This window comes from Jaculus jaculus, chromosome 15 (genome assembly GCF_020740685.1).
Source record: "Jaculus jaculus isolate mJacJac1 chromosome 15, mJacJac1.mat.Y.cur, whole genome shotgun sequence".
In the NCBI taxonomy this organism is placed as follows: domain Eukaryota; kingdom Metazoa; phylum Chordata; class Mammalia; order Rodentia; family Dipodidae; genus Jaculus; species Jaculus jaculus.
Window position 1 is genome coordinate 24,026,989 of NC_059116.1, and position 14,984 is coordinate 24,041,972.

General features: G+C 45.0%; 1 protein-coding gene across 4 annotated transcripts in view; it reads right to left on the reverse strand.

Moving 5' to 3' along the window:
* Window positions 1-14,984, reverse strand: part of Tmem241 (transmembrane protein 241) — a 152,061-nt gene that overhangs the window by 131,509 nt on the left and 5,568 nt on the right. For all 4 annotated transcript variants that reach the window (XM_045135129.1, XM_045135132.1, XM_045135131.1 and 1 more), the window contains one exon: window positions 9,668-9,745. In XM_045135129.1, the coding sequence (XP_044991064.1) occupies window positions 9,668-9,745 (78 nt within the window). The remainder of the gene's footprint in view (window positions 1-9,667; window positions 9,746-14,984) is intronic.

The following is a 14,984-nucleotide window of genomic DNA, read 5'->3' on the forward strand; positions in this document are numbered from 1 at the left end:
CTGAAGCCCTGAGGGAAGCGTGATTCAGAAGGACAAGGACCCCAGGCTTATGGGCACTATGACTTTAGATTCCCGTTTTTGCTCTGAACGCCGAGACTGATTTAACACTGGTTTTGAGGCATGGTCTTTGTGCACCTACCCCTCTATAACAGGTGCCATCAGCAATGCTATAGGCCCAAACAGTGGCTGTTCTCTAAGTCTCGTTTGGGGGCCTTTAACAAGCCAGGTCTAACGCAGCTACAGGACAGATTCTGTGATTATTCCTTAGGCAGCATTCCCAAGCTTACAAGAGTCTATGTCAAGGCTGGAGTGAGTGAGGAACACAGCCAAGTGAGGTGGGTGCCTGAGCCGTGAAGTAGAAATACTCAAGACTCAGTTTCAACGGGGAGACTCAAGTCCCACAGATTCCTACTCCCAAGTCCTCACAACTGCCTTCCCAGCATGCACATTTTGCTGCATAGACCAGTCTCCGCATGGTTTCTTCAGGTAAGTCCAGACCATATGTTCCTCTTTCCCCATGCAGTTTTGCTCATCAATGTATTTCTTGAGCTATTCTTGTATTATTTCGTTCAATTGGGATGATTTTTCTTATATTTTTTAAAAACTTGGGAACATCAGGTTGTAAAGATGTGTTTCCACCTGACTGTTACACATAGGTGAATTGTCAAGTTCAGAAGAGTGAAATAACTGGGCGTGGTGGCGCACACCTTTAATCCCAGCACTCAAGAGGCAGAGGTGGGAGGATCACCGTGAGTTCGAGGCCACCCTGAGACTACATAGTGAATTCCAGGTCAGCCTGGGCTAGAGTGAGACCCTACCTCGAAAAACCAAGAAAAAAAAAGAGTGAAGTGATAGGCTATACTTGTTTTTAAAATTGAATTAATCCTGAATGAGAGGTGCTTTTTTTTCTTTTAAGGTGTTAGTCCTTCACCACTTGTTTGATAGCATCTCTGTTTTGGGTGATCGGTCTCACCATCAGGCCTGTTACTCTTCATAACTAACCATGTGTGGGCTTACAGTGGAAAAAATTGCTTTTCTACATTAAAAAAACAGAGAAGAGCTAGAGAGATGGCTTGGCGGTTAAGGCACTTGCCTACAAAGTCAAACAATCTGAGTTCAATCCCCCAGTGCCCAGGTAAAGCCAAATGCAAAGTGGTCCATGCATCCGGAGCTCATTTGGGCAGCTAGAGACCCTGGCATGCTCATCCTGTCTGTCTGTCTGTCTCTCTCTCTCTCTCTCTCCTTGCAAGTAAATAAGTATTTTTTAAAAAAAGATTTAAAAAGTTCTTGGCATGGTGGTGCACGCCTTTAATCCTAGCACTAGAGAAGCAGAGGTAGGAGGATCACCATTGAGTTCAAGATCACCCTGAAGCTACATAGTGAATTCCTGAGCTAGAATGAAACCCTACCTCAAAAAAAAAACAAAAAAAAAAAAGTAAAAGGTAAAATCAAATATGGCAAACACCTCAGGGCCTGTTATGTACACTCTGCCAGAATCCCTCCTCATTAAAGATACCTGCATGACCTATTCTCGTGAATTTGGATCTCTTGTCAATCATTATCCAATTTGTATGACCTTCTTTAAAAAGAAAAAATAAAAGTATGTCCCTCAACTGATGAGTGGAGAATGAAGATGTGGCACATTTACACAATGGAGTTCTACTCAACAGTAAAGAAAAATGAAGTTATGAAATTTTCAGGAAAATGGATGGATCTAGAAAGAATTACACTGAGTGAGGAAACCCAGGTTCAGAAAGCCAAACATCACATGTTCTCTTTCATATGTGGATCCTAGCTACAAATGATTGGACTTCTGTGTGAGTAGGAAGAAAACTTAGTAGCAGAAGCCAGTAAGCTAGAAAGGAAGGGAGGGGGCACTTAATAGGATGGTATTGTATATATGTAAGTAGAAGAACAGATTAATAAGAATGAAAAGGCCTAAGTGAGGTGAGGGGAACAAAATGAGTAAAGGAAAGGTGGAGGGAGAGCTAATCAAAATCTAAGAGGATATAAATAAGTCATATGGACAATGGAACACTCAGGAGCCATCGATTGTTACTAGAAAATTTTCACTGCCAGGGATGGGATACCTTCCAGTGAGTTTGGCCAGGGAAGTTCCTGATGCCCCCAAAACATTACAGGTCATTGCTGAAGCCCTTGGTTTCCCACCAGGAATAGATGGTAAGATCCTATTGCTGAAGACTCCACATACTTGGGCTGCAAGGCCACTGAGAAATCCTGCTGAAACTGAGCTGATAACCTTCCTGTTGTAGACCAGCTGACAGAAAGCTGGAAAAAGCCATGCTGCATGCAGTTCAATGGGAAAGAGAGAAATCACCAGTGAAGATACTCAACAGTGGACACTGCAAGCCTTATATTTGGCCAGCCAGGCTAAATGAGCCAAAGGGTATAATAGTGGTACATCTGTTATGGGGGAAACCAACAGCCATCTAATTTGACTGGAGGCCCACTCCATGGGAGGGAATACATCCCTGATACTGAAAACCTACAACATGGGCAGGAGGGATGGTTTAGCAGTGAAGGCATTCGCCTGTAAAGCCAAAGAACCCAGGTTCAATTCCCCAGGACCCACATTAGCCAGATACACAAGGTAGCACATGCTTCTAGATTTCATTTACAGTGGCTGGAGGCCCTGGTGTGCCCATTGTCTCTCTTCCTCTCTCTTTTGTCTCTCTCCCTCTTTCTTGCATTCAAATAAATAAATAAAATATATTTAATTTAAAAAAAATTTATTAGCATTTTCCATGATTATAAAAAAAAAATCCCATGGTTATTCCCTCCCTCCCCCCCCACTTTCCCCTTTGAAATTCCATTCTCCATCATATTACCTCCCCATCTCAATCATTGTACTTACATATATACAATATCAACCTATTAAGTACCCTCCTCCCTTAATTTTTTTTTAAGTGTTTCAGGGACTGGAGAGATGGCTAAGGCACTTGCCTGTGAAACCTAAGAACCTAGGTTTGATTCCCCAGGACCCATGTAAGCCAAATGCACAATGGGACACATGCAGCTGGAGTTCATTTGCAACGGCTAGAGGCCCTGGCGCACCCATTCTCTCTATCTGCCTCTTTCGCTCTCTCTCCCTCTCTTCCTCAAATAAATAAAAAACACCTACAACAGGGGTAGTCATGAGCTCTAGGGTAATGTCTGCTGCTGTCTGGCTAAATGCATATACTATGCTCATCAAACTGCCTAGTAAGCACTTGTCTTAATGTTCATACCTATATATTGATGCTATTCTATTCTCACTTTTGGTTAAGAACCTTCTCTTTTCAGATGGCAGTGACCTTGGGATGGCTCAGAAGGCATCATGGTGCTGGGAAGAAGTGACAGAGGAGTGCTCAGCACTGCAGTATCTCTATCACATCTTCCAAGGCTCAGGGTCCATTGCGGAAGAAGTGGCAGAAATAATGTAAGAGCCAAAGGAAGGGTAGGACTCCTTACAACGTGCTCCTCCAGACACAAAATGGCCTGGATATCCATGACCTCACAGTGCCTGACACTACCTACACAAGACCATCATAATATGAGGAAAAGATCATGACATCAAAATAAAAGAGACACTGACTGAGAGGAGGAGAGGATATGATGGAGAGTGGAGTTTCAAAGGGGAAAGTGGAGGGAGGGAGGGAATTACCATGGGATATTGTTTACAATCATGGAAGTTGTCAATAAAAACTAAATTAAGTTTTAAAAACTTGAGAATACATGAGCTGGAGAGACGGCTTAATGGTCAAGGCACTTGCCTACAAAGCCAAAGGAACCAGGTTCAATTCCCTAGGACCCATGTAAAGTCAGACGTACAAAGTGGTGTATGTGTCTGGAATTCATTTGCAGCAGCTGGACGCTCTGGCACACTTCTACCTGCCTCTTTCTCTGTCTCTCTCCCCCCCTCAAAAAAATAAATAAACTAGAAAAAGAAAATTTGAGAATACAGATAATCAAGAAGAACATTACTTATAACCCCACTAAGCACAGATAATCACTGTTGGTACCTTGCTATGTGTCCCCTCCAGTAAATATATGAACATTTCAGTAACAGTGGGATCCTATTACATATACTGTCTCACAAACTGCTTAATCTCACAACCTTCTATGACAAACACTTCCTTAGAATTGCTGCTGTTCAGCAGCGCAGGCCCTTAAGTTCATAACTCATTACAAATCACTTTCCAGGGAGGCTATACTGACCCATCCTCCTTTACAGACCCAACACTCTCTGCTTCTAAGACAGCCATGGGCCTGAACTCTAGCGAAGGTGTGGCACCCTGCTTCTGACTCCAGCCCATCAGCTGGCATGATCTGGGTCTCTAGCTTACTCCTTCATTACCTTATCTGCCCACGTAGGAAGCAAAATGGAATTAAAGCCTGTGGGTGGTCTTGGCGGGAAGTCAGGTCCCGTCCATGTGTGGGCCTCCGGGGAGCTTTTGGGCCAGTGACTACGTTGATGTTGTGCATGCGTGCACGCATGGAGAGAGCCTACCATGTTGATGTGCCACTTCCCTTGGCGGACTGAGACGCACAGATACTGTGTCTCCTTTGACTCGTAGGCCCTGTTTCCCATTTGCATGCACACTGAGAACCCTTTCCAAGAAGCTAACAAAAGTCTGTTGGCATGAATTATAAAACTGTTGTTCCTGAGATGAAGGCTAATTAAATTAAATCACTTGTTTTTCAAATAGAGCGTGCATTATTGACAGACCATCTGCTGCCTGCAACAGCTCTGCAATGTGCTGTTGTGGGCTTCCTGCAGGGAATTCTCCAAAATTCTGTATTCTACTGACACCTAGTGGACCTAAAAGTAACTTCTGATCGTGAAAATTAGAGCAAGATACCAAGATTCACAGGTTGACTACAGACATTGCCTCAAACAGTACTATTTTACCACTGTGAGGCCACTAGTCACTTTATAGGCAAAAAGATTTCTGCCACCTGTGCATTTGGCTTATGTGGACTCTGAGAAATTGAACCTGGGTCCTTTGGCTTTGCAGGCAAGTGCGTTAATTACTAAGCCATCTCTCCAGCCCCTAACTTCATAGTTCTAAAAGGACCCTAGGCTGCTTTTCTTGGTCCACTACTGGCGTGTTCCTCGGGGGTCTCATCTCCCCTTTTCTCCTTTCTACTTCCCCTTGACCTTTCTCATTCATGCTTCATTCTCTCTTCTGAGTGAGAGAGAAACGCACACATTCCCTTGACAAAATCCAGCCCTACTAGGGCTGGAGAGATGGCTTAGCAGTTAAGGTACATGCCTGCAAAGCCTAAGGACCCAGGTTCGATTCTCCAGGCGCCATGTAAGCCAGACGCACATGGTGGCACACGTGTCGAGTTTGTCTGCAGTGGCTGGAGGCCCTGGCACACCCATTCTCTCCCTCTCTCTCTCTCCCCCACCCACCCCTTGTCTCTAATAAATAAAAATAAATCTAAAAGCAAGTAAAAGAAACAATGCATTTAAAAAAGTCCAGCCCGGGCTGAAGAGATGGCTTAGCGGTTAAGCGCTTGCCTGTGAAGCCTAAGGACCCCGGTTCAAAGCTTGGTTCCCCAGGTCCCACGTTAGCCAGATGCACAAGGGGGCGCATGTGTCTGGAGTTTGTTTGCAGAGGCTGGAAGCCCTGGCGCGCCCATTCTCTCTCTCTCCCTCTATCTGTCTTTCTCTCTCTGTCTGTCGCTCTCAAATAAATAAATAAATAAGTTTAAAAAAAAAAAGTCCAGCCCTAATATTACTTGAACCCAAGAGCCATGCTGAGGATGCTACCCTCAAAACGAATTCCAGCAGGAGTCCCGCCTATTACCTCTGTTGGCCTGGCCACACCCATGTGCTGGGGTATCCTATGCCTGAGCAGAGCAGAACCATTGCAAAGAAGACTGCACAGACCACAAGTCCTTGAAGACTTACTCTCCCATTCCTTGGCTGGCCTGATTTACAGTACAGTAGCCTGGGTCCCTACCTCTGGTGCATGCATCAAAACATGATGCTTGTAGTCTCAGCACTGAGCAGTTTTACCAGATACAAAGGACCAGGTTGCCACTGAGTTTCTATAACATTCCATTTTTCTTTTCTTTTTTTTTTTAATTTTCTTTTGTTTTTATTTTCATTTATTTATTTGACAGCAACAGACAGAGAGAAAGAGGCAGACAGAGACAGAGAGAGAGAGAATGGGCGCGCCAGGGCTTCCAGCCACTGCAAACGAACTCCAGACACATGCGCCCCCTTGTGCATCTGGCTAACGTGGGTCCTGGGGAATCGTGCCTCGAACCGGGGTCCTTAGGCTTCACAGGCAAGTGCTTAACCGCTAAGCCATCTCTCCAGCCCAACATTGCACTTTTCAAGGCAATGCCTTGATTTTCTTATCTTGTTAGATATATAGAATCATTTCTTCTCTCTCCATGCTTAATGCACTTGTCCAAGATTCTCACTATGCAGCCCAAGTCATGGTGAAATACAAGGTTTGTTTTTTATCACCTAAAATTCTGTGGGGATTTGAATCGGATGTCCCCCATAAACGTGTGTTTTGAATGCTTGGTCCCCAGCTGGTGATGATTTTAGAAGTGGAGCCTTGCTGGAGGAGTTGTGTTTCTGGTGGCTGAACTTGGGGTGTTATAGCCTACTCCCCCTTGCTGGAGCCCAGCTCACTCTCTTGCTGCTATTTTCCACCTGCTGTGGCAAGGAGTGACATCCATCCTCAGCTCTGTCATTCTTTTCCTGCCATCATGAAGCTTCGCTTGAGATTTTGAACCAAAACGAACCCTTTCCTCCCATTCGCTGCTTTGGCTCTTTCCCTCTCCCCCACCACTTGAAATGAAAAAAATCCTTGATTACACTTGATTACATAGTGAGTTTGTGGCCAGCTTGGGCTACATGACATCCTATCTCAAAACAGACAAGAATTTAAATAACTCCTCTATGAACAAAGACAGCTTTTTATAAAACTAGACAGATCACTCAAAACAAAATAGCAGCATATTGACAGACTTGGGAAATTCTAACCACTGGTAACTGATGAAAGTAAACTATCTTACTTAAAAACAAATAATCGAGGGCTGGAGGGAGGGCTTATAAGTTAAGGTGCTTGCTTACAAAGCCAAAAGACCCAGGTCTGGTTCTTCAGAACCCACATAAGCCAGATGCACAAGGAGGTACATGCATCTGGAGTTCCTTTGCAGTGGCTGGAGGCCCTGGCATACCCATTCCTTCTCTCCCGCTTTCTTTCTTTCTCAAATAAGTAAACAAAATTTTAAAAAATTGCCTGGCATGGTAGTGCACACCTTTAATCTCAGCTCTCAGGAGGCAGAGGTAGGAGGATCACTGTGAGTTCGAGGCCACCCTGAGACTACACAGTGAATTCTAGGTCAACCTGGACTACAGTGAGACTCTACCTCAAAAAATCAAAAATAAATAAATAAAATAAAACTTTTAAAACCACAAACAATCAATTAAAAATAAGTACCAGCAGCACTCAGGAGGCAGAGGTAGGAGGATTGCTGTGAGTTCAAGACCACCCTGAGAATACAGAGTGAATTCTAGGTCAGCCTGAACTAGAGTGAGACCCTACCTTGAAAAACCAGAATAATAATAAGTTTTGGGGGCTGAACTTGACCAACCACAATTTTAGGATTAAGTCCTAGGAAAGAAGACCTCCCTCCCAGGAGAGGTCCAGGTTATTTGTGGAAAACAGATCTAGGGAAGAGACAAGAAGTCAGATCAGGACACTGGAAGCCTCAAGTTTGGCCAGACAGGCCAAATGACTGAACAAGTGCAATAGTGGCATGTCTGCTCTGGGAAAAACCAACTGCTCTCTAATTGGACTGGAGGCCCACTCTATGGGAGGGAATATATGCCTGGTACTGAAAACCTAATCAAAAGCCTATGGCAGGAGAGGTCATGAGCCTTAGGGTATAAAACCTGCTCTTGTCTGGCTAAATGCATATATTAGTCTCACCAAACGGCCCTGAAAGCACTACACTTAATGTTCATATTCATATATTAATGCTACTCTCACTTTTGGTTAGGGAAGCTTCTCTTTTCAGATGGCAGTGACCACTGGGATGACCCAAAAGGCAACATAGTGCTGAGAAGACATGACAGAGGAGTGTCTAGCATTGAGACATCTCTATATATTTATTTTTATTTATATATCTATATTTATTCATTCACTTGAGAGTGAGAGAGAAAGAAAGACAGGTAGAGGGAGAAAGAGAAAATGAAAACATCAGGTCCTCTAGTCATTGCAAATGAACGTCAGATGCATGCGCCGCCTTGTATCTTGATTTATGTGGGCACTCCTTACACTTTGCAGGAAAGCACCTTAACTGCAGAACCATCTCTCCAGCCCCGCCCACTCTCTTTATGTACCTCCTTCCCTCTCCCCCGCTTCTCTCTCTCTCTCCCTCGCTCACTCGCTCGCTCTCACTCTCCAATAAATAAATAAATAAAACATTCAAACAAGTTGGACGGTTCCTGAAGAACAACACTTGAGGTTTTCCTCTGGCTTCTGCTCGTACATGCATACACTGGCACATGCACCTACATATGCATGTGCATCTGCACATGCAAACACATGCACACGTGCAAAATAAATTCATTCATTCAATAATAGTAACTGGAGCAATGATTCACCAGTTAGAGACATTCGCTTGCAGCCAGGTGTGGTGGTGCATGCCTTTAATCCCAGCACTGGGAGGCAGAGGTAGGAGGATCACCATGAGTTCAAGACCACCCTTGGACTACATAATGAATTCAAGGTCAGCCTGGACTAGAGTGAGACCCTACATTGAAAAACCAAAAAAAAAAAAAAAAAAAAGACATTTGCTTACAAAGCTTGATGGCCTCGGTTTGATTCCCCATGACCCATGTAAAGTCAGATGCACAAAGAGGCACATGCGTCTGGAGCTTGTATGTAGTGGCAGGAGCTTCTGGCACAACCATCCCTCTTCTCTTTGTCTCTCTCAAATAAATACACAAACAAAAATTTTTAAACTAATAATAAAATCATTGACTTTCAAAGTTCGAAGGAAGCTGGGCAGGGTGGCACACGTCTCTAGTCCCAGCACTTGGAGGCTGAAGGAGGAGGATCACCCTGAGTTCCAGGGCAGCCTGGGACAGAGTGAAACACTGCCTTGAAAAAAAAAAAGCTTAGGGCTGGAGAGATGGCTCGCTGGTTAAGGCACTTGCCTGCAAAGCCTACGGACCCAGGTTTGCTTCCCCAGTACCCATGTAAGGCAAGATGTGCAAAGAGGCGTATGTGTCTTAGAGTTCATCTGCGGTGGCTAGAGGCCCTGGCGTGCCCATTCTCTATTTGCCTCTTTCTCTCTCTCTCTCTCTCTCTCTCTGTCAAATAAATAATTTTTTTTAAAAAAGCTTGAAGAGCCGGGCGTGGTGGCGCACGCCTTTAATCCCAGCACTCGGGAGGCAGAGGTAGGAGGATCACCATGAGTTCAAGGCCACCCTGAGATGACAGAGTGAATTCCAGGTCAGCCTGGACCAGAGTGAGACCCTACCTCGAAAAACCAAAAAAAAAAAAAAAAAAAAAAAAAAAGCTTGAAGAAAACTCAGAGCTCAACAACTCAAACACACATCCATATTTACAGGTGCAACGTCATTTGAAGTAAGCAGTACACGAATCATGAGTCCAGCAAGAAATACCTCAAGCTGCTGTTGATCTCCACCCAGCCCAGTTTCCATGACACATGAAGCAAAAGTCCACCCATCAGTGTCTGCCACCTGAAAGAGACAGATGTCAAAATGATTAACACGGGGCCTCAGACTCCACCAACACCAACGTTCTAGCCAAAAATGACCCCGTCTGCTTACAGATACAAACAGATGCATTTAAATCTTTTTACCATGGTTTTCTTCCACTGACCCAGTTATCTTACCATTTGTGGTGGCTTGATTCAGGGGTCCCCCATAAACTTAGGTGTTCTGAATGCTAGGTCCCCAGCTGATGGCAACTGGAAATTAAAGCCTCCTGGAGGCAGCATATTGTTGGGGGGCGGGCTTATGGGTGTTGTAGGCAGCTTCCCCTTGCCAGTGTTTGGCACACTCTCCTGTTGCTGTTGTCCATCTGATGTTGGCCAGCGGGGTGATGTCCACCCTCTGCTCATGCCATTGGTTTCCCCTGCCATCATGGAGCTTCCCCTCAAGTCTATAAGCCAAAATAAACCCCGTTTTCCCACAAGCTGCTCTTGGTTGGGTGTTTTCTGCCAGCAATGCGAACTTGACTGCGACACCATTTCTCATACCCTTCCCTCTCCATCTTTGCTGCTCCCTTGAGCCCAGCTGTCTGGTAAACATGGACATTCACACTCTTGTACTCCTAGACTTTTCCAGAACAACCTCATCCACAGCTTCTGTATCTGTGCAGATGACAAGTCCTCGCTCTCAGCAGATACTGCCATTCCGAAATCCCATAAGCTCCCAGTGACATACCTAAAGTGTCATCTTGGACCCGCCCCCAACCTGACCTTCATCCTGCTGTTCCTAATCAGACAACTGAGGTGTCCGCCCCAGCCTGTCCTCTGCTCTCACTTCCCTCATCTACTTGGCAAAAGCCTACTGATATTATTTATTCACATAACAGCATTCACATCTAAAGCCTTTTCATTCTGCATTAATTTAATCTCTCTCCACCGCACATCTGGCTCTTGTGTTAACACCATAACGAGCTCCCTTCTCCCCAGGGCTATCCCACATCATCCATTCTCTACTTTGTAGCCAAAGCATCTGTTCTAAACTGCCACCTCAATGATGCCACTGGCTTGTGTGCAAGACAGTTGAGGTCTACAGAGATGGCTTAGCACTTGCTGCACAAGCGTGACGGCCTGACTCACCTCGAGTTCGATTCCCCAGCACACAGGTAAACAGCTGGGCCTGGCCACACAATCCTATAATCCCAGGGAGGGGATCCGACTGAAGAACCATACTGGGCTTGCTGGCCAGCCAATATGAATGAAAATGGCAGCTCGGGGTTCAGTGAGAAATTCTGTCTCAGGAAACATGCAGATGGAGTGACAGAGGAGGAGACCCAATTTTCTCCTCTGGCCTCCACATATATAAGCATGGGGCGTACATACTTGTACACACACATGAATATACAACACACACACACACACACACACAGCACTATGACCTCCACACACACCATACACACATGTAGAAGTAAAAGTGAAAACAACTGATTCTTCCTGGTGCCATCAGCAGCAGCTCTCAACCCTGCCACAGCACACTTGGGGACATCAGTTCACATGGGATAACATACCCTCAGAAGCACAGGTCAGAGGCAGCATGGATTATTAGTATTCTTTCCTTTTCCACTGTGGAAAGTGCTTCAAAATGCCAAATGAGCCAAGCATGGTGGCACACATCTGTAACTTGGTGGGCAGAGGTAGGAGGATCACTGTGAGTCTGAGACCAGCCTAGGACTACAGAGAGAGTCCAAGGACAGCCTGAGCTAGAGTGAGACCCTACTTCAAAAAACAAAAATGGACTAGCGAGGTGGCTTAGCAGTTAAGGTGCTTGCCTGTGAAGCCTGAGGACCCATGTTCAACTCTCCAGATCCCACATTAGCCAGACACACAAAGGTGAGGCAAGCACAAGGCCGCACATGCCCACTACGTGGCACAAACATCTTTAGTCCAATTTCAGTGCTGAGGCCCTGGCACACCAATTCTCTCTCTTTCCCTTTCTCTCTCTTTCACTTTGTAAAAATAAAAAATGAAGGAAAAAAAAAAAACAAGAACAACAACAAAAAGAAACCACACAAAATCCTATGCTTTAAGCCAGGTAAGGTGGCATATGCCCTTAATCTCAGCACTCAGGAGGCAGAAGTAGGAGGATTACTGTGAGTTCGAGGCCAGTCTGAGACTACATAGTAAATTCCAGGTCAGCCTGACCTACAGTGAAACTCTTCCTTGAAAACTGCCCCCCCCCCAAAAAAAAATTTTACAATGTCAAATAATTAAATGTGATGTTATAGGACCACTATTTTCTGTTTTGGTGCTTTTATATATTATATCTGGCTCATTCATACATTTGAACACCCTGCTTTTAGTGATAAACGATGTGAGACAGCAGAAGTGACTATAACACTCCTATGTGTTGAGAAACTACAGCTGAGAATCCTGGGCCTCAAGGACAAAGTTCCTTGTATGTAACGCAAAGCCCTCTTGACATGGGCCTGCCCTTCTGCCTCAGGCTGTCATATTCTGGCCCTGTCAAGCAGCCTGCAGTTTCAAGATATGCAGGGACTTTTCCTCCTTTCAGGCTTTTGTGCATGTTTTCATCTTCCCCATGGTGTCCCCCATCCCATCTCCTCGTGAGTTGGAAATGTCTGCTCAGTGAGAAGTCCTAGTGAACATCTCCTTTGTGAAGTTTCGTTGGCCCAGCCAACCAGAACAGGCCACCTTGGGTCATGCCCTGAATGGGCTTGCTCAAGAGCAGTGGTCTCAACTAACTGAATTTTCCCCCCATGGAAGACATGACAGTGTCTGGAGAGATTTTTTTTTGGATTATCCCAGCTTGGGAGGGAAAGGAGAGACATTTGCTATGGAAATCTAGTGAGTGCAAGTCAGGGTTACTGCTAAACATCCTACAGTGTGCAGGGCTGCCCAAAAGGCAAGAATTAACCAACTCAGTTTAGGCTTGTATGTGAGTTGGAATAAAAGTCAATAGGAGGGATAGAAAGATGGCTTCACAGTTAAGGCACTTGCCTGAGAAGCCTAAAGATCCAGGTTCGATTCCCCAATACCCACATAAAGCCAAATGCACAAGGTGGCATGTGCATCTGGAGTTCGTTTTCAGTGGCTGGAGGCCCTGGTGTGCCATTCTCTCTCTCTCTCTCTCTCCCTCCCTCTCTCAAACAAATAAATAAATAAAAATTTTTTAAAGTCAGTAGTAGAGAGCTGGGTGTGCTGGTGATCCCAGCACTCGGGAGGCAGAGGTAGAAGGATCGCGAGAGTTCCAGGCCACCCTGAGACTCCATAGTGAGTTCCAGGTCAGCCTGGGCTAGAGTGAAACCCTACCTCAGGGGGAAAAAAAAGTCAGTAATAGAATCCTGGAAGGGGCTATGAAGAAGGAAGGGAGGGAGGGAAGAGAGAAGAGGACATAGCAGATGTGGAAGTAGAGGGACAAAATACTGAGGGTAGGGCTGGAGAGATAGCTTAATGGTTAAGGTGACTGCCTGTGAAGCCAAAGGACCCAGGTTTGATTCCCCAGTACCCACGTAAGGCAGATGCACAAAATGACTCAGTGTGTCTGGAGTTCATTTGCAGTGACTACAGGCTCTGGTGCACCCATTCTCTTCCTCCTCTCCTCATAACTAAATAAATAAACTTTAAAAAAACACTTTTTTTAAGTTAAAAAATAATATAAAATAAGCCAGGTGTGGTGGTGCATGCATTTAATGCCAGCACTTGGAAGGCAAATTAGGAGGATTACGATGAGTTTGAAGTTTCCCTGAGACTACAGAATGAATTCCAGGTCAGCTTGTGCTAGAATGAGACCCCACCTTGAAGAAAAAAAAAATCTCTCTCCCTCTCTCACTGTCAAATAAATTAATTTTTTTTTTGTTTTGTTTTTGTTTTTTGAGGTAAGGTCTCACTCTAGCCCAGGCTGACCTGGAGTTTACCCTGTAGACTCAGGGTGGCCTTGAACTCATGACAACCCTCTTACCTCTGCCTCCTGAGTGCTGAGATTAAAGGCGTGCACCACCACACCCAGCTTAAAAAAATACACATAGATAGATAAATATATAGATAGACAGACAGACAGACAGACAGATAGATAGATAGATAGACAGACAGACAGACAGAGGTTTTTTCAAGGTAGGGTCTCACTCTAGCTCCAGCTAACCTGGAATTCACTATGTAGTCTCAGGGTGGTCTTGAACTCACAGCAATCCTACCTCTGCCTCCTGAGAACTGGGATTAAAGACATGCACCACCACGCCCAGCTTAAAACTATTTTTTAAAATAAAAAATAATAAATTAGGTTCTGGAGGGATGACTTAGCAGTTAAGATACTTCCTTGCAAAGCCAAAAGACCCCGGTTCAATTCCTCAGGACCCACATAAGCCAGATGCACAAGGTGTTGCATGCATCTTGAGTTTGTTTGCAGTGGCTGGAGGCCCTGGCATGCCCATTCTCTCGCTCTCCTCCTCCCTCTCTCTTTAATAAACAAATTAATAAAAGTAAAATATTTTTTAAAAAAGATTTGGGGCTGGAGAGATGGCTTAGCAGTTAAGGACTCATGTTCAACTCTTCAGATCCCACATAAGTAAGCCAAACACACAAGGTGATGTCAGCCCGCAAAGTCGCACATGCGCATAAGGCGGCACACATGTCTGGAGTTCAGTTACAGCTTCTGGAGGCCCTGGTGTGCCAGTTTGCTCTCTCGCATGAATAAAAAGGCCAGTCTGCTGGGCTTGCCTCGAAAAAATTGTGATTAAAAAATGTAAAGAATTGGGAGGCAGGGCTAGAGAGATGGCTCAGTGGTTAAACACTTGCCTGTGAAGCCTAAAGACCCTGGTTTGAGGCTCAATTCCCCAGGACCCACGTTAGCCAGATGCACAAGGGGGCGCACGCATCTGGAGTTTGTTTGCAGTGGCGCGCCCATTCTTTCCCTCTCTCTCTCTCTCTCTCTCTCTCTCTCTCTCTCTGTCGCTCTCAAATAAATAAATAAAAATAAACCAAAGAAATTAAAAAAAAAAAAAAGAATTGGGAGGCAGAAGTAGGAGGATCGCAGTGAGTTTGAGGGCACCCTGAGACTACATAGTGAATTCCAGGTCAGCCTGGGCTTAAACAAGGAAAAAAAAAAATGTAAAAGATGCACTAAGCCAGGCCTGTGCTGTATGCCCAGCTACCAAAGAGACTGGAACAAGAGACCCTATCTTGCTCAGCAAGGCAACTGAGCAAGACACTATCTCAATAGCAAACATTTAAGGACTGGTATGCCAGAGCCTCTT